This window comes from Neurospora tetraspora (genome assembly GCF_033439725.1).
Source record: "Neurospora tetraspora strain CBS 560.94 chromosome Unknown B0H65scaffold_4, whole genome shotgun sequence".
Taxonomy (NCBI): Eukaryota; Fungi; Ascomycota; class Sordariomycetes; order Sordariales; family Sordariaceae; genus Neurospora; species Neurospora tetraspora.
Window position 1 is genome coordinate 3748807 of NW_026944386.1, and position 25253 is coordinate 3774059.

Genomic DNA, 25253 nt, shown 5'->3' on the forward strand with positions numbered 1-25253 from the left:
CACCCAAACTTCCTTTCTTTCCCCACACAGCAAACCTTCTCGAATCCAGCAATCAGCAAATGATCTTACTCAAACAAGAGCACAATTGAATGATCATACTCAAACAAAGAGCAAACATAAAAGACCACGAGTACACCTAAAATTTCCTTCCAGTTCCAAATTCCTTCCAGATATCACTTCCTTCATCACCCAAATTCCAAATCGCAAATCCCTTCCAAACTTCCCTCCTCCCCCCAAAACCTAGTCATCAAACTCATCAATCTCCGCCACCAACTCCCTCACCACAACCGACACCTCCTCCAGCTCAATCTCCTCCAGTTCCCCTTCCCCTTCCACATCACCACTTCCATCACCAAAACTCAAATCCCACGTTCTCTCACCAACCGGCGCCCTTAACTGCCACGCCTCCGCCTCCCTCTCCACCACCCCCGCCATCCTCAAGTCCTCCACCAAGTCCAGGATATCCACCATCTCCAGGATCTCCCAGAAAAGAGGCGGGGCGCAAGGACGAGGCGGGACCGAACCAGGACTTGGAGCGGCGGGAGGACCAGGTGGAGGGGGGATGGGGTGGTGGCCGAGGTAGTAGCCGGAGTTGAAGGTGGGAGGGGGCTGCTGGGGGTTGACTTGAGCAGCATGGGCGGCAGGGGCGGCAGGGACAGCAGGCGCAGCAGAGACGAACTGGAGGGAGAACCCGGAGAAGTAGTTGTAGGGAGCTGGAAGGGGGAGGAGCTCCAAAACTGGCGAGGCTGGGCCGGGGGGAGGGAAAAAGCTTGGGCCCGACGCGTCGTGGTGGAAGGCAGGAGTGCCGTCGTGGGAATCGAACCCAGAAGCAGCAGCAGCGAGGGACTCGAACCCAGAACCGGACCAAGATCCAGCACCGCCATCGACATGAGGAAAGGGCGTGCCAGCAGGAAATTGGCGCGGAGCTTCTTCGTCCTCCAAACCAGAAGTGCCAGCGAAAGACACGACCCCAGGACCAGGACCACCACCGGCAGCAACCCAATTATCCAAGCCCTGCCAGACAGAGCCAGGACCAGAAGCAAAACCAGGCAATTGACCACTGCCCTCGCCAACACCATTAACACCATCACCGCCATCAACAACGTCACCATCAGCCGCCCCATCCGGACGCTGCTGAGGCACGAACTCCAACACGCCACCCCCGTTCCCCCAAGGCGAAGGAGGGAGGTGGATCACCGTGTTGTAGTCGGCGAAGTGGACGCGGCGCTGGGGGTGGAGAGGTTGGAGAGGTTGGTGAGGCGGCGGCGGTTGATGATGGTAGCCGTGGGCGTTGCCGTAGCCGTAGCCGTGGGTGAGGGCGTGAGGAGGGCCGGGAGGCGGTTGATCGTAGCCGTGGGGGTAAGGAGCAGGCGGCGGGACTGGGACTGGCAGGAAAGGAAGCGGGCCAGGTCCGGGATGGAGCATCGTCATGCCCATTCCCATTCCCTCTCCCATGTCGGCGACTGGGGCCCGGCGGGAATCGGGATCGAAACCAGGGACAAGGAGACCAAAACCGGGGTGAGGAGTGTCGGCTGGGTAGTAAAAAGGGGCGCCGGTGCCCGCAGGAAGAAGTGCGCCAGGAGGGCAGTAGGGGGTGCCAGGAAGGCGGCGAGCAGAAGAGCCAGAGCCAGAGACAGGGCCAGGAACAGAGACAGGCAGGCCAGAGACAGGATCACGACGGCCGGGGTAGTAGTAGGCCTGCAGCAGAAGGCGCTGCTCCTCCGCCGAGTAAATTGACGGGGTCGTGTCGCTGTAGTAGTGGGCGGCCGCGTAGGGGGGAAGCTGGGCAGGAGGCTCAGGGGGGTGGGCTTGGGCTTCGTCCGTGGTTTTGTCGCCACCAGTCTTGCCGTCGCTGCTGATGGTGCCTTCGATCGTTTCGCCGGTTGTGTTGTTGCCAGTGGTGATGCTGGCGACATCTGCAGCCGACGCAGACTGAAGAACGGGGCTGGCCGCGTAGATGTCCTGGGCGTCATCATCTTCAGCAACGACGTGGTGGTTGCCAGCGTCCAAGTTGCTGGTCTCCTCCAACTAGGAGGGAGAGCCAGCAGAACTGGACGCTTTGGGTTGCTGCTTCGAAGGTTTGGATGACTTGGCTTTGGCGTGGGCGTGGGTAGGGGGCTGACCAAGAGGCGGGAACTCCTCCTCGAAATCGGGGCAGCTGGGGTCGAACGAAGGCAGCGGCGTCTTCTTCTCGTTGGGGGCGGTAGCTTGGGGCTCGCAACGGGGTGGGGAGCCGCGCGAGGGAAACGTCCAAGAGCCAAGAGAGACACTGGGAGGACTGGCGGGGGCAGAAGGGTGGCAAGGCGCGAGCTCTGGCTGGTGACGATTCCGCTGGTGACCAAGCTGGGATGGCCTCAAGTGCCGGGGCGCACGAGGGTGGTCACGACGGTAATCCGTCCAAGAATTGACGCGGCCGGGGTCCAAAGACGACAACGACTCTTCTCCGCTGAGCTGTTGTTGCTGCTGCTGCTGCTGCTGCTGCACCAAAGACGGGGGGTCCGAAGACGGCAACGACGACAACTGCTCGGTTGCTGCTGATGACTGTTGCTGCTGGGGGACGACAGCGGCAGAGACGACGGCAACTGAAGGCGGAACGAACTCCTCGGCAGTAGCAGAGAGCGAATCCCTTTCACTACATCCACCGGAGGAGGGCACGAACTCGGGAGCGTCGGGAGCCAGGGACCGCGGCACAAACGGTATGGCTGTTGCGGAGAAGGATGAGGAAGAGGAAGAGGAGGTAATGGGTGCAGCCTCAACCGCCGAAGCGGGGGCGCGCTGGGCTTCAACCGCCGTAGCGGGAGCAATAATGGCATCAACCACCGTCGTGGAAGTGCGAGGTTCATCAACCGCCGTCGCGGAGAGACCTGTGTGTGTGTGAGCTGGTTCTGCAACCACCGAAGAGGCGAGACCGCTGTGATAAACAAGATCAGGAGCCGAAGCCACCTGTCTGCTGCTGCTGCTGAAATCAAACTGGGCTGCTGCACCGACCATCAGCTCGAGCTCACGGTGAGTCCTGCCGGTAGGAGGGGTGATCAGTCCCTCGATCCCGGACTCGACCAGCTCTCGCTTCTGCAAAGCAAGTTCGGCCTTCCTCAGGCGCGCGAACTGCTGATGCGGCTCCAGCTTCTCCGACCAAAGGTGGCGCACGTAGCCTTCGTCCATGTACATGCCGTGCTTGTGCTGCTGGTTCTGGTTCTGGTGGTGTCCAGCATCACCGTTCCTGATGTGCCCTTGCCAGCGAGGCAAAGGCCAGGCACGGCTGGGCGGACCACCCCAGACCACAGCAGGCACAGGCACAGGCGGCACGACAACGGACTCGGGCGCACGCAGCTTGCTACCTTTGCCTTGCTCCTTCTTCCACTTCTGCTTCTGCTTCTTCATCTTCTTGTCCTTCCTCTTGTCGAAACGAACGTGGCCGGAACCAGAACCAGCGGCAGCAGCATCATCGCGCAAGCGCACCAGGCTGGGTTGTCCCGGGGAAACCTGGCTGCCGCGGATGTTGCTGACGACGCGGCGGTTGGCTTCGTACGTGTACTCGGCGGCGCTTGGAAACGGGACGGCTGCCTCGGGCCCAGGCGAGGTGGTGTCGTCCGAATCCGGAGACTTGACGGTCCGGAACCCGTTGAACGGATTCGGCTTGGCGAGGACGACCGAGAGGAAGTCCTCCGTCAAGTTCGTCTTGCCCTTCAGCAGGGGAGCTAGACGAGGCGCGGGAGGGCAGGGAGATGAAGGAGGCGTGAATCCTCCACGAATGGGGAATCCACGGTTGGCGGCAGAGGTGGTGTCGGGGGTGTCGGAGGTGGTGGTGTTGGTGTCGAAGGGACCGGCAGCCGCGGCGAAAGCTTTAGAAGAAGAAGAAGAAGGACGAAGAGTGTCAACGCTGGTGTTGACCCTGTTGCTGGGGTTGTCTCTGGGTGCCCCCTCGTTACCCCCGGAACGGCCGTCTCCGGAGGTGGAAGAAGAAGAAGAAGAAGATGACGGCTCGGTTCCAGCCGCCGCCGCCGCCTCCTCCGAAGAAGAAGCAGCAGACGCAGCCTTCCCCTTGGCCTTACCACCCTCCATCTTCGCACCCCCTTCGACATTGTCATTGTCATTGTCATGGTATCCATGCTCTACCGACGACGGCAGCAGTAGCCCGGAGGCACCACCACCGCCATGGTAAAGCGGGACCCAGCACGATGCCAGACCTCCAGAGACCCCAACAACAGGCAACAGAGCCCAGCGAGACGAACTCCCCCCGGACGACTTCGACTTCGACTTCGACTTCGACTTTGCCTTGGCATCTTTCGACAACTTGGCCTCCAGCCTGGCCCGCATCTTCTCCAGCTCGCGCGCCTTGACGCTCGCCAGGTGAGCCAGGTACGCCGCTCCGTCCTGGGGGAAGAACGGCGACCTGAGCACGCCGATGTACGAGGCCGCGGCGCGCACGTGCACGTACTTCAACCGCGCCTGCTCCGGGGCGCTCGTCCACCTGACACCACCACCACCAGCACGGTTGCTGCCCGTGCTGGCGGCGGCGGAGTAGGAGGGGACGGGCGCGGGGACCGGAGAGGACGCGGAGGAAGACGCCGACGCCGAGGAGGAGGAAGAAGAGGCGGGGGCGGAAGCGGAGGGCAAGGGGACCTCGGCGGAGGAGGCGGAGGAAACAGAGGACACGGGGGCGTCGTCACCGCGGGCGCGGGCGCGGGCGCAGGCTCTGGCGTTGGGGTTGCCAGTGCCGTTGTCGTTGCCGTTGCCGTTGCCGTTGCCGTTGGAGGACACGACGGCCTTGGTGCTCTGGTTCTTCCCGGGAGCCATTTCTGCGGTTCTGTGATCTCGAAAGTGTCAGTGAGTGGTGTCCGATTTAGAAGAGCTTGTGACAACACGATCATCGCGTCACGACCATTCATCATGACTCTAGAAGACCTCGAGGAGGAGTTCGAAATGTGGGATCTCGAAGAGTACCAGCTTTTGATTGCCTCGGGGCTTCTTGATCCGCTCTTCAGAGCTCACGATGGTGACGACAACGTGACCCGTGTCCAGGAAGGTCTGATCTGATGATGAGGTGCCAGCGAGGAGACAGGGTTTCTTACGAGAATCTTGGGGTGAGAGAGGGAGAAGAAAAAAAAAAGGCAGGCAGGCTCTTCTTGCTTTGCGCGGTACTGTGAGATGAGATGTCAGTGACAAGAACTTGTGAGGAAGACGTGATGTGATGATGAGTGCCCGGGAACGAGACAGGTGCTTACAAGAATTTCGAAGCGAGAGAGAAGGAAAAAAAAACAAAAAGGCAGGCTCTTTGCTTTACGCGGGTACTAGCCAAAAACGTCAGCGAAAGATCACAACAACTTGAGCAACAGGTTCCTTACGGGTATGATGAGATCTTGGTCACGTCGTTCTCGAAGACACTTGATATGTTCGGTTGTCGGTTTGAGAAGAAGAGGAGAGAAAGATGGAAGAAAGATTTCAAGAGTAATCACTTTCACCTCGAGGCAGCAGAGTGAGGCACACACACAATAGAACGAGAGCAAGGCAAGTCACGAAAAATAGATTGCAGAAACCGTCTGATCTCTTGATAGGCAGTCAGTCGCAGACAGAATCAGTTGACCCGGCGACGGCACACCTTGATGGATATCTCCCATCGTCGGAATCATCAAGACACTCTTCTATAGGTCGAATAGGAAAGATAATCAGGGGTCTGTTTCGAGGATTTCGAGAAAGTCTTCTTGGCAGGAGATGTTTGCTATGGCTGCTATGGCAACAAGAGAATCTAGTTCCTGTCGTCTGAACTTTCTGATACTATAGTGGAATAGTTCGTGGGAGGCTGCATATGGACTGCCTCTCGTGACTTCCAAGCACCAGACTGAGTCCACCACACCCTTCCTTCGCGCTGCTCATCTAACCGCAAAGACAGACTTTCGCAATGAACCCCATGACTCCCTAAGACTACGAGCAGTTCCGTGCCTGGCAGCAGGCTCAGCAGCAGCAGCAGCAGGCCCCGGCCTCGCAGCCGCAGCCCGCCGCGCCGGCGACTCCAGCTCCCGCGCCCGCTGCCGTTGCCCAGCCTCAACAACTCGCGACTCCGGTCGCCCAACCTTTCGCGGCTCCGGCTGCCCACTCTTTTCCGGCTCCCGGCGCCCAGCCCACGTATCCCCAGTACGGCTTCGCTAGCTTCCCCGGCTACGCCCCTCCTGGTTACCCCGTCCCGGCCCAGGACCCTTACGACCCGAAGGGATGGAAAGGTGTGACATTCGATTCGATGATCAACCTATACAAGAGGGGCATCAATTCCTTTGACGGCCAATCGCAGCATGCGCACCTTATGCGTACAGTATGTGACGCGGACATAGCCAACCTCCCGTTGTATGCGGTAGCCGTCAGACGCGGCGATCTGGCCTCCCCGGGGACAAGTGATGAGGAAGAACTTAACAAGATCATGGTGAAGGAGACCGTTTACGTCAACGTTTATATCGCTCTGCGCAGGTGTTCTACCCAACCCAATCACACGGGTCCGCTCCGATTTACCAAGGTACGGTTCGGGTTTGGGCTACTTGAGATTATTCCTGCTTTTTGTGTAGAAGCGCCATAGCGGCAGGCTCATTGTTTGTAGCAATGCATGAAGCTATCACAAGATAGCCCAAAGGCTCATACACCGCATCTGCGGGCCTTCACTAACCAGACAAGCTTCTCATCGTCAATTTTCGGGAATTGCCCAAGTCTTTCAAACACCCCTTCCAGCAACCCCCGGTTGGGACGCAGGTATAGAATGCGCATGGGAATGGGAATGAGAATAAAGCGCCAAAGAGAAAGGCCGTCTATCAGAGACAGTACCAGAGCCAATACAAGCTCTTTTGTGAACTGCCTTTACCTTTGATCGATGGATGGATGGATTCGTCTTTGCCGGCAGGGATTCGGAGCAAATGTACGAAAAGATGAAGGACCCACAGCTCAAGGTTGAACATGCCGAGAAAAAAGATCCTTCTGACCACCTCCTTCAACTTCAACTACTGGAGTTCTGCGATTAATTTGTTGGATGATCCGCCTATTATCAACCCTGAGCCTGCTTCGTAACTTATGCGAACGTCCAACGAGCAGTCATCGCAGACCTCTTCGTTGAACATGATGGGCTTGTTTGTTGGGGTGGGGACCATGGAACGCGTTGAGGGCAGTGCCGGCCATGGAGGAAGAAGCTGGAACCGGCAGCGCACAGAGAACTGAGACGGTTGATGCTGGCCTTGATCAATCCAGACTGGCCGCTCATGGTTCAGGAGGAGGTGCGGACTTGGATCAAAGGAGCAGACATGTTGTCAAACGGGGCAAACCAGAAGCCGTATAGAGTCAATATTGACCCAGCAATCAACGCCAAACCACCGCGGATGGACAAGTTGTCGTGGACGGCCGTCCAGTTTTACGCTATCTTTACATTGTGGAAAAAGGGCGAAGTGAGGAAGAAGCTCGAGGCGCACGGCAAGGGATGGATGTGGTCCCCGGTGGCCGAATTCAACGATCAGGGGATGGAAGGAACCCGTAATGGGTAACGTTTGGGGTCATGTCCACGGCAGCAATTCCGGAGGAAGGGATTGAGGCCGTCTCCGTCGAGTACGCGCTGTGGATGATTGGTGTGCGTGCGAAGGCTGTTGTGGGTGCAGACAAGAATCTGCCCCTGACAATCCCGTGGTGGCGTAGATGGAAGGAATGTCACGGCATGGCTCCAGCTCATTGTCTAAAGTTGGAGAGATCTCCGTTGAGTTTGGGGCTTGAGATGAGCTTGAGCGGGTGGCCTCACCCGAGGACCAAACTCTCCTCGATCATCACCACCTCCTGGCCGACGATACGATGGTGTTTGTGTCGAAAGCGTAGGTACCGTGTAGGCGACTACACGGTTTGGTCCTCGAGCTGGGCTTGCTCCTCGAGCTGTTGAACTCTCTTCTTATGCCTGTCCGAGCCCTGGTGCTGGATTAGGTGCTCCTTAGTCCCGAAGAAATGGTTGGGGTCGCAATCGCAGCAAACGAACTTCATATATTTGCGAAGAGAAGTTGGCGTCGGTCGAGGGTTTGTGGACTGGAATTGGAGGTTTACAGTCAGTCGAGTTTGCGATTTGGAAACAAAGAAGAGAGGGTTCTTGGATAGAGGCAGGACTTGTTGGAAGAGATGCCAGTAGAGGGAAGTACCAGGACAGGATACAAGTACAAGGTGGGCTGGCGGGGTGCATGACATACCTCGGACGACACTAGACAACTGCAGCAGCTTGGTACGGAATATGGATCGGCCAGCGGCACGGTTTCTAGCTCGAACAATGCATCAATACGTGATGGGCTCGGAACCCGTCGCCGCAGATGAGACGACGTGGGCAGAAGCACTCCTGCACCTCGTCAGCACCATGACATTCAAGGCATGGATGCCGTTTGTCATTGTCCTGGTGTACTACCTCTTTTCACTAATATGGCTTTCAGCCACCGTTGACGAGGTACCCCGACCATTGGAACCAGCCTTTTGTCACAGACTCACAAGCTGCGAACGGTCTGGCAATTGCTCAGGCAATTAGTATTGCGGACGAGAAGTTGCGTGATCAGGAAAATTCCCAGTCCTAAACCCTGCCCCAGTACGTCGAGTCGACCTTCGGCTCTGACAGCAGCACCGACGTGGAGGACAAGTAGCCCACTCCAAGCCCGAATGCTGGAAAGACACAGATCTGGAATGGCCTGAAGGGAGCACCAGGCTGTCCAGGTAGCTGGCGAAAGCTGCGGGCTGCACACATGGCCTCCAACGTGACCAAAGCGGCCACGGTGAAGGTGTTCACGGATGGAAACCAAGTACTTCAACATACCTCCTGGTTCCGAGCAACCCTCGTTTGGTGTTCGAGCCCCGATATGAGCATGGATGGAAGGTGTCAAAGATCTAGTCGGCCGAGGAATGAGAGGATCCTCGAGCTATGTTCGAGATACTTCTTCTTGAAAGGTTCCCATAACTCCTCAATGTCGTTGTCATCGTGAATGCCTTCGTGGAGGGGGTTGTGGGTATTGAAGCCATTGTACTGGAAACTCTTCCGAGTCCAGCGGTAATTCATCCGCCTTCTCTAAAATCAACAAATACACAGCCCACATATTGTCATCCGCCGAATTCTATTCGACTAGTGACTTCAGGGCGCTCATTGTTGGTGGTTGTTTGGCTTTCAAGGTAGTAACCAAGCCTGAGCTGAAACGAATCGGTTGCAGATCGAAGTAGGTATAGTTGCCGACCAGATCAAGATGGGCAAAGTGGCCATTTGGCAGGTCATAATCAACGACGCCAACCAGACAAAAGGACTAGCGCGTAAATGCCCCAGAGTTGCCGGCTTATGGGGTTGTGGCCGAGGGAAGGTTGCTGAGATGCGTGGTTGACGACCAGATGGAACGAGGGCTGTACTCCTTGTACTGGTTTGGAATCAGGAAAAGGGATGGAAGAAGTTGCGGCGTTATTGAGCTATCGCTTTCTTCAAGTGGAGATCAGACGAGGACGCGTCACGTCTAGATGAGAATTTGGCGAGACATGAGGTAGAGATATGGTGTGACGGGGCGCACTTCTTCTTCGGAAGGTACCTACTACTACCTTTGATGTGGGTTCTTGCCGTGAGGCGTGGCGCAGCGCAAAACTTGTCACTCACTCCTAACTTCCTCACCAGGCAACAACCCGCCCAGTCCATCATCCGAACACTTTCTCCACTCAAGGGAGCTACAACCTGTCAGTTTCTATCAACCATGGCTCTCGACCTCTCTGCTACCCATCGCCTCGCATCACACTCGAAAATCTGGACGACTATGGTGGGAGACAATGGGCCGGATATCTCTACATCACAACGAATGCGAACGTTACTGGTCGGCTTTGTACTCGTCAGTTTGTATTTCATGTGTGTTTGGCCCTTCTTTTGCATGTTTCACTTGGCCAAACCATGTTTCTGGCGCGGGCGTTGCTTCGGACTGCCCCGACCTCTCGGACAACCCTCTCCCCCGTGGTGTCCTGAGCTGGATGGAGAAACAATGCCAGCCTTACCGTACTAACTTATTGTGTCTTCCGTAGTGGCCGAAATTTTTGGCCCCTTCACCCACCTGAAGACCGCCTACAAGTATGGTGCCAATCCATGGCACGGCGCAAACTTTGAGGTTGTGTTCGTTCACGGCTGTAGTACGGTAGGGAAACCCAGTTTTGGTGGCTGTAAGGGCGTGATCCGTTGGCTTTTTTGGACTTGCTCACCGGGAAAAAAGGTACTTCGGGTGAACAAGTTGCACGGACCCTTTCTCACCGGATGCACAGGAATGGGCTCTGGTGAGAATGTGGATCCCGTTGTTTTGGCGTTCGAGGTGTTGAAAGTTGTAGGCTATAGGGGTTATAGCGGGTGAATAGAAATATCGAGTGTTGAACAACCTCTTCGTTGAACAACCCGGGTGAGAATGATGAAGATGGATGCGAGCAATTTGGTTGGCTCAAAGTTTAAAAAGTGGAGTAAGTTTGCGCACCGGATGCACATCGTGCTCACCGGGTGAAAAAGGGTACAAAGGTGTTTTGGAGTTTCCGGATCACGATGTTCACCAGACTGCTCACCCGGGTGAGCAAGTCCAAAAAAAGCAAACGGATCACGCCCTAAGGTGCAGTCTTACAGCTGCACTTTTTGTGTTCGGCTGGATTTCAGTAAAAATATGCAAGTCGCTGCATTACCCCAAATCCATGCAAGGCATGCATGTGACCAATCAGAGGCCCAGATTCCTTACTGAAATGTCCGGATTTTTAACATTTTTAACAGTCCCAGACCCCATATATAAAGCGGTAAAAAACCTACTCCTCAGCGCACTACCGCCCCGAAACCCCCTATAAATACAGTGCTCCCATACTTAACAGCCTTTTTACAGCCCAGTACCAACGAACACAGAGCAGTAAGGAGCTTCAGTAAGAATCTTTAGCTTGCATTACCGTTGCATTACCGTACAGGGAGTGCAGCTGCGGGTTATGTACGGTAATGCAAGGCCTCCTCTACCGTGGTACAGCCGGGAACGAACACAACCTGACTCTTGGAAGCAAATGTTAAAGGAATTCCCCAACTCTTTCAGCCATCCCCAATACGGCCATATCCTCACCGCTATAGCTCAAGCACAAGAGCTACCTCATACGCCCTTTGCCATCCGGATAGGTGATCTGAAAAACCCTACGAAAGACCAGGGCCTCACCGAAAACCGCGACAAAATTCACCTAACGGCGACCTTCCTGGCCATGTGCCTCACGTACCTGAAGACTTCCACCACTGGCACCAACTGGGGGGGTTATTGTGCCGACGACTGTCAAAGGCAACAGCCTCGCCTCTCACAGTCGCTCCCGGCCTAGGAAAGATGTTACTCTCGTCCTCGATATTCCCAGCTCCCCCGACGTCTCCGACATCCCCAACTCCCCCGATGCCCCTGACGCCCCAGGTACTCCTGCCCCGGCTCCGGGCGCCGCCGCCATGAGCACCGTCCTTTTCCGCAGCCTCGAGGAGCAGGTTCGACTCCTGCATCAGCACAGCGATTCGAGTCCATGGGCGGCCAAAGTTAACGACCAGGGCAGGACAGCGAAGTAGCATTCATAACCAAAGCGTACGATGCATATAGTACTCGTTGTGGGAACCGAAAACCACAAATCATCCAACATCTGCCAACCACTATGTCATTGTGGGAAACAATCTTCGATCTAGAACCAAACCAGGCTGTCACTATCAAGAAACAGATAGCCGTCCTGCGTCGTTTCGACAAGAAATTCGAGTCAGTCGACCAGGACATCAGGGCAATGTTGTCCAGGACCAGATCGGCCGATACGTGGGACCGGTTGAGAAGCACGGCAACCGCCTCGATTGTCTCGAGGCCAAGCAACAGGGCAGCGGAAACTTCATGCTCACTTGCCTGCAGAGGATGGGCGAGTTCACCAACGAACTGGAGGCAGTGCGTGGGGAGTTGGCGACCACAGCAACAACACCAACAACGCCAACAACACCAGCACAATGGCACCCGCGCACAGGAAGACCACAAAACGATATACATCGGTTCGGGGACACGCCCTAAATATGGAGTTCAGCGCAGGTTTTTCGACTACGACAGGGGAGAATGGCCACAATTGCCCGCCAAGTGTGCCCGCGAAGGTTGGACCCAAACCCAATAGCAACATTCAGCTTCATTCTCTCGGCCATCCGTCCCAACGTAATGGATCAATTATGGTATGAAATGATCCCCTGGCCGCGTACCGATGTCCCGTGGGGACCTTTGGGTACCCATACCCCCTTTTGGGAAATACCGAAGGGCATCCATGACATGACCCAGGCCGAACTTGACGAGGCTATTCCTCCGCCCCCTTCTGTGGATTCCTCCGTGCCTTCTGTGCAGTTTTGGCGGACTGCAGTTGGGATCTTGAAAGACCTACAGCGAACCACTGGTGGTGTCGGACGCCAGCTACTTTGTTCTTGTGTGTCTGGGTTTCGTAGTGTCTGTCCAGATTGGATTGCATTTCGAAAGGTTGGTTGCAATCTTTGCAAAAATAACGATTCGTTGCTTTATTCTTTTGCTGCCATTGCCTAGTCGCTTCTTTGTTTTCTGCGACCATTGCTGCCTTTCTCTCAGTGGCTTCCTCCCCACCAATAGCATATTGCTTCCTCTTAAGTCCTGAGATTCTCCAGTGTAAAGGGTTCGTACAATTGATGCCAGCATACTGGCAATTGGCCTTAGGCCAAGGGCAGAGGTCCCGGCCTTTCGAATCGCGGAAACCCCAAATAGCATTTTAGACTTCATCGACCACAAAATGCAATGCATGGTGGCCTCAATGGCTACAACATGTTGCGGTCACCCCTCAGAGGAGTGTTGCTCGCAAGTGAGGTCGGCACTGGTAAGACGTTGATTTACGGTACCGTCCTCCTGATGGAGTACTATCGTCTCAAGGCACTCGAGGCAAACAAGCAGCCGGTCAAAGCGTATCCGAGCATCATTGTCATGCCTTCGAGCCTTGTCGCCCAGACCTTTGCCGAGTTGCACAACACGTTTCACGATCTTAGGTTCTACGTGTGGTACGATACCGCTGGCGGGGTGTCTACAAGTGACCCGCGGCGTGAAAGGACACTGACACAAGCGACATTCGACGCCCTAATGGACGACTGTATTCGCAACCGACACTCGTCGGAAACAGCACAGGTTGTCGTTATTGCAGCCCATACGACAGTCACCTCTAGATGGGCAAAGCAGAGCACGGATTTCAGCCGTCTGTTGGGTTGGCATTGGTACCTTCGCAATTTGTCCAGTATGGACAATGGTGTACCCTTTTTCGAGGGCCTTCAACGAGCGCATCGCTTCCCCTCAGCCAGAGGCACCTTCCCCGGCCAAACGCAAGGCCGACCGCTGTGCTCCCGGGTGTGTACCTCGGCTCGACGACCTCCCGGGGATCGCCTACGTGTCCGATGAGCTCTTCAACGTCGTTCCGTCCATCTCGGCCTGAACCCAGGTGTCAACTCCGTCCTTCCTGGTATGTTGATGCCATGACTGCGACTGCCGGCTGTCTTCCCGCGGCTGAACAGGCTCCCGGTGTCCTGCTCTCCGCTGGGATGGTGCTGGACCAGCTCACCGATTGGCGCAGCTTCGAGTTCTCAGTTCATCAGCGCAAGACCTGGAAAACTTCGTGGAAGTCTCCCGGCGGCCCTTTACCGGTCCACATGCCCACTCGACTCATTGTTTCCCAGAGCCTGGACGACGGCGTTGAGCTCCGTCTGCGAAGACTTTTGCGTTATCCGCTCTCTATACGATCCGCTCCCACACCACCCCGAAACCCCGCTACGCGGCCTGATTTTTCTTGTGGTATGTCATTTACATCCAACGGATCGGTGTTATCCAGAGACGATGATCATGGCATCCAACAAATCTTGAGCGCCAAGCAGCCGAACTGGAGATTAGGAAGAGGACAGCTACCAAGCCCCGAATCCGCTGCGGCATACCTTCTCGAAACATAACAGTGCTGTCTGTCCGATCATCGTCAACGGCAACACCCAATGCGGAGTCTCTATTGCGAGTGGCCCATGTGTCCAACCTACGGTATATTCTACACAGATCAACATATGATGTTGCCGCCTTCGAGGTCAATGGGCCGAGTTTCAAGGAGGCGCTCTGAGTCCTCTTCTTCTGGGAAGGCGAGTTCGTCGTCGATTGCGCTTGAAGGCTCCTCGTAGAGCAGGCTGCGGTCGAACTCGTTTCCGGCGGAGGAGCTTACTGCCCTTCTCGCTTCTTTATGCTCATGCGTCCACGCTCAGACTTCCCGTTGATTTGATTCTGGCCAACTCAAAGGGACATGCTACACGCCACTTCCATCCCATATCCAAACCACCAGTTTTCCGAATTTCCAAGTCATTCCATCCTGTCTATATGGATAAAATAATATCTATTCTAGACATTTAACCTATGGCCTTTGACAAATGTTCTTTTCCAGAGAATGATTTCTGCTAGGACTTGTGTAAAGCAGCAACTATTCGGAACCCCAGCGAGCAACAGCATTATTTCGTATTCTATTCTTTATAACACTTTGTCAGTTTGTCATTTCACTATCCACTCACAACGAACCCAAACGCACCAGAACGAACCAGAACGAACCAAGCCAAACGCAACGATGGCAAACTATGACGATCCGGTTGATGAAGATGCGGCGTACCCAGGTCAAGCGGTGTGCAGACAACCGGGCCGCGAATATGTGTGGTTCCACGACAACGAAGGCGTTGTCGCCCGCAAGGATATGGTCGTGCCAGATTGTTCAGCCGCCATGCGGAACAACTGTCCCATAAGGTGGGAAACATTCCAGGCTTTGATGTTGCTCTGGAGCAACACTGGATAAGAGGACATGCCATGACCAGGAGGTAAGATGACCAGGAGGTAACCAAAAGGCGAAAGAAAAAAAAAAGAAAAAAAAGAAAGAGGCCGAAGAGTGAACAAAACAGCAGCCAAAAAAAAAAAAAAAAAAAAAAAAAAAAAACAAAGATATCCTAAATCTGATGTTGTTCTTTCCGTCGATGCCTTCCGAGAGTGGCCTCGTTTTTGTACACGAAGCCACAAACACCACAAAAGAATTGGGGAGTAGGCGGCGGCGGAAGTCCGGCCGCGGCAGCCTGGGGCGCGACCAGTTGGGGGGCGGGCTTGAAGAAGTCCTCAAGGGGACGGGAGGGGCAGGGCTTCTTCTTCTGGGCCCTTAGGGCACGGAACGGACCGGTGGGTAGAGCACGGGGGGCGCCGGTGAATCCGAAACCGGTGAGAAGTTGCTGCTCGGCAGCGCGTGGAGCGGCGGCGGTGGTGGCGACCCGGCGAGGCGGGGACACCGCGACCTCCGCGAAAGAAGGTCCGCCGGCCACGTATTTGACTGCCGGGATGGGAGCCGGAGCCGGCGCCGCAACCGGAGCCCGAGCCGAAGCTTGAGCCTGAGCCTAGGCCTAAGTCTAAACCGGAGCCCGGGGGACAAGAAAGCTCTCAAGAGAGCGGGCATTGGGGGCAACGATAGTCTTCTTATTGTTGGCAGGCATTTCTAATATTACTATTAGTCTCAAATTAAGCATATCAGGGCTCAAGTTACTTACTGAGTGGTGGTTGTGGGGTTTCTATTCAGTCTATCTCACGTTCGTGGTGCAGGTGGGATTTTTGACAGTGCGCATCCCGCCCGGCTTGCTTGGCCCAAGTCAACCCCGGGCAAACATCGCAAACAAAGGTTTGCGCATTGGCAACGGCAAGGGCATCGGGGTGATAGTCTTTTACGTGGCGTTGCATGGTTCCCTTGCTCAAGTAAGTCAAAGGGCAGAACGGGCAACACCACTTCTCCTCTTCGGGCTTGGGAGGGGGTGGACGGCCAGCAGCCTCGGCGGCATTGCACTCCTTGCACTTCCCTTCCTACAGCCACAAGAACCTCATTTTTTAGGTTTCCCACCACCAGATGAAGCAAACTTACATCAAGAACATGTTGGGCAAGAGTTTCAACAAGGAGACCAAGCAGTGGAAATGCGAGGGCTGTATTGCCTTCGGGTCTGACACCTGTAAGATTCCTTAACCTATCCTTAACTTGTTCAGGACTAATCTAGGACCAATCTAGGCCCTTCTGAGCTGGGCCCGGAAGTCGACGAGCTCTCCTACGATGTCTGGGATTATTCTGAGATCGATGACGAGAAGGAGGAGAAGATGGCCCAGATTCTGGAGGAGAGGGCCTCTGCTAAGGACAAGGCCGCTCCCTCCAACGCCTCTCCGGAGGAGTAAACCAAGCTATATAGATTGGTTTAGTTTGAAGAAGGAACTGGTCGTGGATTTGACCGGGACTCATCCCGGATCAAAAACTCAACAGAATGGCTGTGATCTCCTCGCACTTCAAAGTCACAGCCACAAGAACAAGCTTGGGGCTTCCCAATGCAGATGGCGAAGAGCTTTGTCCTTGGCCAAAGGAGAACTACGAATACAGTGGCATCAATAGCATGAACCCTCTGACCTGGCCAATTGCGGGACTTAAGAGGAAGAATCATTGTGGTGATGAGGCAGAGGAAGCACCAGAGAGAAAAGAAGCGATGCTTGCAAGAAAAGCAGAAACGACAAAGAAAAGAAAAGAAGCGAACCTAAGAACGAAGCGGTTCTTCTGCAAAGATTGCACTAGTGCCTTCAAAGAACAATGTCATTTGAACGACCACTACCGGACGGAAAAGCACAAAAAAGCCGCCGGGCTTGAAGTTGAGGAAGCCACATCCTCTCACCAACCTCTCAGTCCATCAGCAGTCTATTGGGCTTCTTATCGATACTGGGCTACCGCGGATCCGAACACAGCCGAAATGACTTCAAGGTGTTTTGACTGAATCTGGAAAAGTCTTAAAAAGTGGAAGGTCGAGGTGAAATTTATCCATGCCAAAAAATCCTAACTCTAACATGTAGTAGACCCAAACGTTTTGTGTCGTTTCCTGTCGAGCTTTCTTTGCGCCTCTCAACGCTCTTTATCCTTTCATCCTTTCTTCCAAATTCACTCATGCAACCGGTCCTCACTCCTCAGGTACCTAGGTATCCTTCTCTTCCCGCCCCTTTTCCTTCTCTTCTCTTCCCTTCCCTCCATCACTTCCATCCCCTCCCCTCCCATACTCCAATCCTCCTCCCGTTTCCCTCACTCCCGTCAGTACATATCACCCCCACACTACCTCCCAACACCCTCCCCACTCCAAGTCCATCCTCCAACCCCCGACCCTACTCCATTTCCTCGTTGTTGTGTTGTTGTCGTCCTACGATCCCGATCCCGATCCCGACCCAAAAGCCCCACCAAGTCCGACGCCGTGCTCTCCACACTATATCGCGGAGGATTTGCGCTGCAACTGCTCTTCTTAAACCACGGAAACCCAACAGTACTTTTCTTGCTCGACGATGTTTCTAGTGCTGGAGAAGCGGCGGCTGATGGCGAATAGGGAGGAGGAGGCGATGATGGTTCTGAGTGGGGAGTGGAGGGGTTGGGGTTGCTGAAGCAGCGGGAGCAGGGACAGGACATTTTGACTTTTCCTTTGTTTTGATTTGAACGAACGATTATGATGATGATGGTGGTGGTGATGGTGATGGTAGAGGTGGTTCGGTTGCTGGCAAGCGTTGCTTGATTAGGTAGGTCCGGTCTGGTCTGGTAAACTGGCGGGGCGGGCGAGGGATGGATGGACGATGGATGGGTGATAATTGATAGATGTATCGTTGGGTGTTGTTGTAGGTTCTTGATAACAGTTTCTTCGAGTGATTCCACCTCGTCTGGTGTTATGACTGATCGATGACTTGGCTTGGGGGTCTGTGTGACTATAAAACCGTCTGTATGTGCAACAGCCACCGGCAATGGCTTTTGATGTTCCTACGTAGCTGTAAAAATTTGAGATTCGTACTCTAAGAGTGAAAGCAAGAAATGATCAGTGAAAGAGAACCACCACGGGAGAGAACTCCGGGAGGCACCTCATCCCCCATTAATACCTGAGTCTTCACACCATGGATGCCTCGCAAGTGTATGCGCCAAGATTGAGTCTCAACCACATGCTCTCAATCATCCGTTCAACCGAGTCCATTGGGCTCAAGTTAGTCCTGCGCCAACATCTCAGCTGGTACGGCATGAAGGATTCAAACGAAACGATGGATGGGCTTGGCGGTTTATATAGTACAGAGAAGAGGTGAGGAATGAAGAGGAGGAGGGGAAAAGATGGTGGCACCACTCTCAGGGGGTCTCGGTCCCGTCAGACACTCAACTTTTGCAAGGTAAGGGATTTTGCTCCTTGTACTGCTTATCGCCTTGGTTAAGAATTAAGAATGTTCTTGGTGTTCCTTACCAAGTTTCTGTTAACGAGTGACAACGGTTGAATATAATTGACAAGAAGGAAGCAAAGACAAGCAACCCGGGGGAAATGAACACTACATACCATCTAGGAAACAATAAAACCAGAAATGGACGTAGTACAGATTGGCGAGTCTGACAGGCAGGCAGCGAGGCCTGGGGAAGAATAAGTAAAGGCGGGACGGATGAGTCTAGGCCAGCCACACGTTCCAGGCTCGGACAGACCAGACTTCTCCCCTGGCCGGCCTAGAGGAAGAGACATATGAGAGCCAAGGATGGCTTGGATGGTTAGCGACACTGCGTGATTACCTACCCAACCCCGCACGCACGCCTGATAGGTTGGACTGGACCACGCTATGGGTTGCTCGGCAGGTGGTATTCTACGCTTAAATTGACTTCACGTTGGACATACGCTGGCCAGGATTTTGTCGGGCGGGTGTGGCGTGATAAGACTAGGGAAAAGATGGACGACGTGAAGGACTGGATATCAGATGCTGTGCTGCTGTTGATATTCCAAGAATTTGTAAGTGGGAGATACGGTGCCGAGGTGAAAGAAAGGGAGACCATCGTCGAGGATGAGCGTAATTCTTCTGACTGCTGTGTATCTCCGACACGTGTTGCCGTGATCGCTCCAAGGAAAAGGAAAAGCATCCGCCGGGATGGAGAAAGTTGGGTTGGAACTAGGAAGGGAACTAGCGAACTGCTACGTAACACAAAGGAAGGGGGGAGGAAGGTCGTCCAGCTTCCAGAGTCTAGACGTTGCGACTGGTGATGCCAAGAAATGTAGGAATCTGGGGTAAACTCCATCGACGAGTCTTAATTCTCGAGCCAAGAGGCTTGGCTTACATGACCGACCTCGACCTACAGGACGCCTTCCCGTGATGGGTTGGACCACGGCGTCTTCCAGGATCGTTTCTGGACTTGGAAGGTCACAGTCGCAATGAGCTGAAAGGAGTCAATGCATGTCCACTACACTTTGTGCCTAGGTAACTTTACTGGCGGTAAGTTCGCATCAAGCGCAAAAGTGATGTGCGACGGGTGGCTTGGACGCCAGAAGCAAACCGTCGAAGGGGAGGAGACACAAGTCTTACATCTGCGCGGGTAAATATAACAAGGAGGTCGGGTGAGCGTGAAAGCAAAGAGGAACATATCTCCTTGAACGTCCTCAATAAAAATACAGAGCTCACAGGAAAAGCCCGGATTACTCCCACATTGTGTCTAATCATCCTCTATAAGCACACCCCAAACGCCAATATGATAGTGAATGATAAGAACGGAAAAAGACATTTCCGCGGATGCTCAGTCATCGTCAAGCTCGCGGCCATTCATAATCTCCACGACCAAAAACGCGACATATCCAACGAGCATGACGACGCCCATCCACCTTCTCCCGCCCATCAGCACAATCCCAAAGATAACCACAGCCGATAGCCACATCACAGTGGCTTCAAAGAGCGTGAACCCGAGCTGCAGCTGACTGGCATCTCCCCAGATAAACAGCACTCCGCCACAGAGGGTGACCAGGAAGATATTGGAGCCGACAGTATTGGCCACCATAATGCCTGGTTGGTGTCGGGCACCCCCGAGAATGGCGACAAACTTCTCTGGGAGGGTGGTGGCCAGGGAAAGAATCGTGGTGCCGACGACGGTACCGGACAGAGCCAGCTCGTGGCCGATAGTCGATGCGCTGTGTGCTATGATGTAACTAGAGACGAGCAGGGCAGCGAGACCGAGGGCGAGTTGGAAGACATGATGGCGCATTGTCTTTGGGCGCTTGTTTATGACCTTGACGGCCTTGGACTTCTTCTTGGCCTTGGCCATCTTGTTTGGCGAGGGCTTGAGCAGGTTGAGTTGATGGCCCTTGTCAGAAGTCCACCCTTGCTCTTCGTCGCTAGGGCGCCCCCTGCCGCTATCGCCAGCATTGATAGTTCGGTCGTCGTCGCTGTCACTATCGCTGTCATCGTCACTGCTGTCGCTGTCACTGCCGCTGTCCGAGTCTTCTGGAGCCGTGAGCGTGCCTCGATAGATGAGAGACGCCACAGAGATAACGTAGATCACGAAGGCCGCGATAAGGAGGATACCGCCAAACCATTGGAAAGACGACCCCTTGAGAGCGATCAAAAGAAGCAAGAATACTGTCGTCAGGCCGAGAAGAGCAGCCGAGTAGATCTTGGAACTGCGATCGAATTCGGCCTTCTTCATGAACAGCAATCCCAGCGAGAAGGATGCCAGGATGTTGGCGACGGATGAACCGATCAAGTTGCCCAGGGCCATATTCGAGTTCTTTTGGCTCAGAGCGACGATGATAACGACGAGCTCTTCCCATTCGGCGCCGCAGGTCAAGAGCCCGACGAGGGTGGGCGAGACATTGAGTCTCTTGGCGACAATGGCCGTGTGATCGATGAACTTGTCGGCGCCATATTCGAGAAGGAATAGACCGGCGATGAAGGAGGATATGTTGAAGAGGAGAGAGTCAACGGTCGCCATGGTGGGCGGTTGGTAGTTGAGAGAAAAGAAAGACTGGAGTTAATCCGGGACTGGAAGAAAGGGGGGGAATGGTCCAACAATTCAACTGGACATGATCAGTTAATGGTCGGTGTCTCACTGCATCATCGTGGGCCAGTCGAGGTGGGATTGTAGTATGGGGGAGAAGGAGGCACCGCCGTCTTTAAAGTCCGACGGTAAAACAAAGGGAAACATTCCTCCGTCAATGATCACTCAGCTGTGAAGAGCTGAATGCCGCGGGGCCAATTGCGTCGTCGCCTTTCCCGAACTAATTCCACTGCGAACGGTGTTTATCGCCCCCTTTTGCGCCACCATGGTGATTGCTCTCAGGTACGAGATGCTCTGCAGCACTCGACTTCCAGTCTCCCACGATTTCGGACTTTGATTCCACGCGAGCTTCTTCCACAGAGAGCTTCTGGTGTTGATCATCAACTCCCCTCCTCTTCATCTGCCGACCTCGGACTTTGGTGTCGCATCGTGAGCTTTTCTTCCCGTGGTACGACTCTGGAGCAACGCCAGCCAACGCCAAAGTTGCTTGCCGCTGGCAAACATTGAGTGGCTGGCCAATCTGTGGCGGGCTGAATGCACGCGGTTACTAACCGCATAGAGCTGTCACGGCTGTCACCCCTGCAGGAACCTCGTCTTGTCACCACACACACCTTCACCACTTCACCACTTCAGTCTTCACCATTCTCACTTCTCTCACACCTTTCCTTCCAGAACATGAGATGCTTCACATCAGGATTGGCTTGATCGACCCGAACGAAATTCACCTCGGCACTTTTACCTCGCAAGTCCCGTTCTCTTGTTGCTGCATGATCCGAGGAAGACATCCGTATGTTCATTTTCGTCTCCATGGACGACAGAGACATCTGTCACGGTGGCCAGCCAAGGCCTCTGTTTGTCTTCAAGACGATGTGATGGACGATAACCGGGTCCGATAACTGCGAGATTCTTTCGAACTTCAGGAGGCAAAAACAGCAGACTCGGCTCTTGGAATCTCTCCCTTTCGAGAAGAAGGCCATCTCACGGCACGCAAGAACCCCAACACTCATCAATATTTTCCTCTTGGCCCATCTTCTAGACCAAACCATCGGCCTTTTTGCTTTGCTTATCACTCCTTGGCTCTTCACAATAAACCAAACGGACTGGAAGGCCAGACTGAGGTCCCCTTCATTCCAGCCAGCCAGTCTGCACCGCTATCTCAAAGTGGCTTAAACACCCTTGTACCTTTCCACCCATCAGCTACCAGCAACAACGCCATTCACCACCACAAAATGCTAAACTTTCTCTCAGAAGAACAACTCCTATCTTCAGCCCTAGACAGACCCCTCTCCTCTGTCGGCCTCTAGCAGTATGCGGTTTCTGGCCTCCCGCCTCCCGCGCTTTGCGGTGCATGATGTGGTTGCAATGAGCGGACGGGAGCCCGCCATCGTGCATTCTCACGAGAGTGGGTGGTGTATAATATCCCATGGTCTTCCTCCCACTCAACAATATGTCAACAAGTGTTGATATTCATCCGCCCATTTCTTTCCATCATTGCCTAGGGCAGGTACCACAATGGCTACCACGACAGAACCTGGTAACACCGAGGTCCGACCCCTTCCAATAACGGTCAACAACTATGAGCAGGACGAGAAGAAAGTTACAACCGCCCAAGCCTCTCCGTCCGTCTACAGCGAACAGATTCAAAGACCATGGGTTGCTGGGCTGCGGACATGGTTTGGACTGAGGCCGAATCGCCATTCTCCCCCACCGGTATACCAACCTCGACCACCACCATCTTCGGAGCCGGCCTCGATAGGCTCCAAGATCTGGAAGTTCTTCAAATTCCTAGGTCCAGGTGCTGTCATCAGCGTTGCTTATGTCGATCCGGATAACTACCAAACAGCCATCTCGGCTGGCAGCGAGTTCCAGTATAAGCTGCTCTTCATGGTGTTGGTCTCGAACCTAATAGCCATCTATATCCAGGTAAGCCTCACCAGCAACCCCGGAATCCCCCCTTCCTCTTGCTAACTCGACCCCAGTCACTCTGCGTCAAACTAGGAACCGTCACTGGCATGGACCTAGCCCAAATGAACCGCCGCTGGCTCCCGCGCTGGCTAGACCTCTCCATCTACGTCGTCGCCGAAGCAAGCATCATAGCCACCGACCTAGGCCAAGTAATCGGCACCGCCATCGCCCTGAACATCCTGATCCCCAAGCTCCCGCTTCCCGCCGCATGCGTCATCTCCGTGGTCGAAACCCTGCTCGTCCTCCTCTTCTACACCGACACGGGCGAGCTCCGGCGAGTCCGCATCTTCGAAGCCTTCGTCTCCATCCTCGTCGTCGTCGTCTTCGTTACCATCTGCATCGCCCTCTCCATGGTGGACCACAGCACCGGCACCACTCGCGAGATCCTGCGGGGGTACGTCCCCTCGCGCGAAATCTTTGTTGATACGGGTTTGTACGCCTCGTGCGCTATTCTGGGCGGCACGCTCATGCCGCATGCGCTTTACGTCGGTACCTCCCTTTCCCGCGCCAGGTTGTACGATTATGATACCAAGCACGACCTCCCCTCCTCCTCTCCCCGACAACAGTCCCCCAATTCCAGCTCGGAAACCATCACCGCCTACCGCCCCTCCCTCCGCGCCATCAAATCCTGCCTAGGCTACTCCATAGCCGAACTAACATTCACCCTCTTCACCGTCGCCATCTTCGTCAACTCCGCCCTCCTCGTAATCGCCGGCTCAGCTTTTTACGTGCCGCCCGAAGAAACCCGCTCCTCCGAAAACGAAGTCTCCGAAGACCTATACGCCCTCTACTCCCTTTTCAGGAACTCCATCGCCCCGGCAGCAGGCATCATGTTCGCCGTCTCCCTTTTATTCTCGGGCATCAGCGCGGGAATCGTCTCCACCATGTCCGGGCAGATCATCATGGAAGGGGCGTTGGATATCCGGCTGAACCCCTTTTTGCGGAGACTGATCACCCGGTGTGTGGCTATCGTTCCGGCGCTGGTGATTGCGTTGGCGGTGGGCAAGGAGGGGCTGTCGAAGGCGCTGGTGGCGTGTAATTATCTGTTGGCTATTGCGCTGATTCCGATCACGTTTCCGATTGTGTGGTATACGTGTCGTGCGAAGTATATGCAGGTGCCGGCGGAGGATGGGACGACTACGGGGACGGTGGATATGAAGAATAATGTGGTGACGGCGGGCGTGGCGTGGATGTTGTGGTTGTTGGTTGTGGTGATGGATGTGGCGACGGTGGTGTTGGTTGGGTTGGGGATTACGAAGGATGAGGGCTAAAGCTTGTGTGAGTAAAAGATCGTGGGGAACAGCCTCAGTCGTCAAGTTCAGCCCAGCGAACAAATGGCCCTGATTGCACATGTATGCAGAAGAACAAAACGCGAACCGAATTATAACATCCCCCCCCCCTACGCGGACACCTGGCACGTATAACACCTTCCGCATCCGCAACCGCAAACCCCAGGCGTCCCGTACTGTCCAGCACCCCGTACTGAATAGTCGGTTCCATCATCCTACCCCTTCCCTTCCTACTCCGACTCCTGCTCCAACCCTCTGCCGCGAGTCCCATAATCGTTCTCGAGGTGGCCAGGTGGATGTTCCCACGAGAAAGTGGTCATTACATCTCCGTATATCTCCATGTCGGGTACACCGATTGTTGGGCGTACTGGCGATGATGGCTCTGAGATATGGCGTGGTGGTCGGGGTCATTCCTTCGGGGATCCTTGCCTGTTTTGACAGTTCGAAGTGAGAGGGTTTGCTGAAACTCTGGTGATGACCTAGCTGGGGACCGCAAAGTGAGGACAATGGAAACCGTCCAGTATCAACACCAACTTGTTACAACTGAAAACATATGGCAGCTGGTATCATCGACCCATATCAAGGAAGCCGATGTTGAGATGTGCCTGTTGAATCGGAAGGCATCCCAACGTAACCGTCGAAAACAAGGAGAAGGGTTGAACAAAAGTATGGTTCTCCATGGCGGAGTGTCGGGAAACCCTGTAAACCTTGAACGGTCACGGAGCCAGGACATGATGCCACCCGTCGATCTGTGTCTGTTTGGCCCAGGACATCCAGACCTGACTTGGAAGAGAACGAAAGCTGGCAGCTGAGCTGAAGACAAAATCTGGTTGAAGTATGGCGGTGCTCGTGGTGATTGACCTTTGTGGCGTTGTGTTGGTGACGAGAGATGTTGATCGAAGACTGGGATCCTCTCGGCTTCTTCCTTCCACTTCATCCCTCCATTGCGCTTTGCTCCTTCCATCATCGATCCTGTAATCGTCATTGTCTTTTTTTATTTTACCCATGGCGTTGAGTTTGTATGCATAGAAGCTTCGACCATGTGTTTCTTCCCAAATGCAAAATTCAAGCAAATAACACCACCGCCCCAACGCCCGGGCCCCGGCTCAACTTCCACGCGTGGTTCCCGCATTTACATCC

General features: G+C 54.5%; 9 protein-coding genes across 9 annotated transcripts; 5 read left to right on the forward strand and 4 right to left on the reverse strand.

Annotated features, from left to right (window-relative positions):
* Positions 1-240: 240 nt before the first annotated feature.
* On the reverse strand, positions 241-4797 carry B0H65DRAFT_426627 (uncharacterized protein; the record flags this gene model as incomplete). Its single annotated transcript, XM_062824641.1, has 4 exons — positions 241-846; positions 1102-1446; positions 1648-2014; positions 2057-4797. 4 exons carry the CDS (start codon positions 4795-4797, stop codon positions 241-243), a joined length of 4059 nt encoding a protein of 1352 aa, XP_062682083.1.
* A 1108-nt stretch (positions 4798-5905) lies between these two features.
* On the forward strand, positions 5906-6967 carry B0H65DRAFT_466758 (uncharacterized protein). The gene has a single exon (XM_062826876.1). The coding sequence runs from the start codon at positions 6236-6238 to the stop codon at positions 6563-6565; it is 330 nt and encodes a 109-aa protein (XP_062682084.1). The 5' UTR covers positions 5906-6235; the 3' UTR covers positions 6566-6967.
* Positions 6968-10956: 3989 nt separating this feature from the next.
* On the forward strand, positions 10957-12038 carry B0H65DRAFT_442844 (uncharacterized protein; the record flags this gene model as incomplete). The annotated part of the gene is made up of 3 exons (XM_062825599.1): positions 10957-11266; positions 11292-11482; positions 11592-12038. 3 exons carry the CDS (start codon positions 10957-10959, stop codon positions 12036-12038), a joined length of 948 nt encoding a protein of 315 aa, XP_062682085.1.
* Positions 12039-12773: 735 nt separating this feature from the next.
* On the forward strand, positions 12774-13455 carry B0H65DRAFT_549171 (uncharacterized protein; the record flags this gene model as incomplete). Its single annotated transcript, XM_062829632.1, has 2 exons — positions 12774-13225; positions 13290-13455. The coding sequence occupies 2 exons, from the start codon at positions 12774-12776 to the stop codon at positions 13453-13455; spliced, it is 618 nt and encodes a 205-aa protein (XP_062682086.1).
* Positions 13456-14983: 1528 nt separating this feature from the next.
* On the reverse strand, positions 14984-15514 carry B0H65DRAFT_549172 (uncharacterized protein; the record flags this gene model as incomplete). Its single annotated transcript, XM_062829633.1, has 2 exons — positions 14984-15418; positions 15488-15514. 2 exons carry the CDS (start codon positions 15512-15514, stop codon positions 14984-14986), a joined length of 462 nt encoding a protein of 153 aa, XP_062682087.1.
* Positions 15515-15871: 357 nt separating this feature from the next.
* B0H65DRAFT_207180 (uncharacterized protein) lies at positions 15872-16984 on the forward strand. Its single transcript, XM_062821879.1, has 2 exons — positions 15872-16018; positions 16075-16984. The coding sequence occupies exon 2, from the start codon at positions 16322-16324 to the stop codon at positions 16817-16819; it is 498 nt and encodes a 165-aa protein (XP_062682088.1). The 5' UTR covers positions 15872-16018; positions 16075-16321; the 3' UTR covers positions 16820-16984.
* On the reverse strand, positions 16984-18527 carry B0H65DRAFT_207345 (uncharacterized protein). The gene is made up of 3 exons (XM_062821882.1): positions 18302-18527; positions 17840-17843; positions 16984-17783 (listed from the first exon to the last, which is right to left on the reverse strand). Exons 1-3 carry the CDS (start codon positions 18392-18394, stop codon positions 17149-17151), a joined length of 732 nt encoding a protein of 243 aa, XP_062682089.1. The 5' UTR covers positions 18395-18527; the 3' UTR covers positions 16984-17148.
* Positions 18528-19209: 682 nt separating this feature from the next.
* B0H65DRAFT_207183 (Sodium/calcium exchanger protein-domain-containing protein) lies at positions 19210-20918 on the reverse strand. Its single transcript, XM_062821880.1, has one exon. It carries the CDS (start codon positions 20791-20793, stop codon positions 19606-19608), a length of 1188 nt encoding a protein of 395 aa, XP_062682090.1. The 5' UTR covers positions 20794-20918; the 3' UTR covers positions 19210-19605.
* A 1109-nt stretch (positions 20919-22027) lies between these two features.
* On the forward strand, positions 22028-24112 carry B0H65DRAFT_207186 (natural resistance-associated macrophage protein-domain-containing protein). The gene is made up of 2 exons (XM_062821881.1): positions 22028-22782; positions 22839-24112. Exons 1-2 carry the CDS (start codon positions 22372-22374, stop codon positions 24093-24095), a joined length of 1668 nt encoding a protein of 555 aa, XP_062682091.1. The 5' UTR covers positions 22028-22371; the 3' UTR covers positions 24096-24112.
* The last annotated feature ends 1141 nt before the right edge of the window (positions 24113-25253 follow it).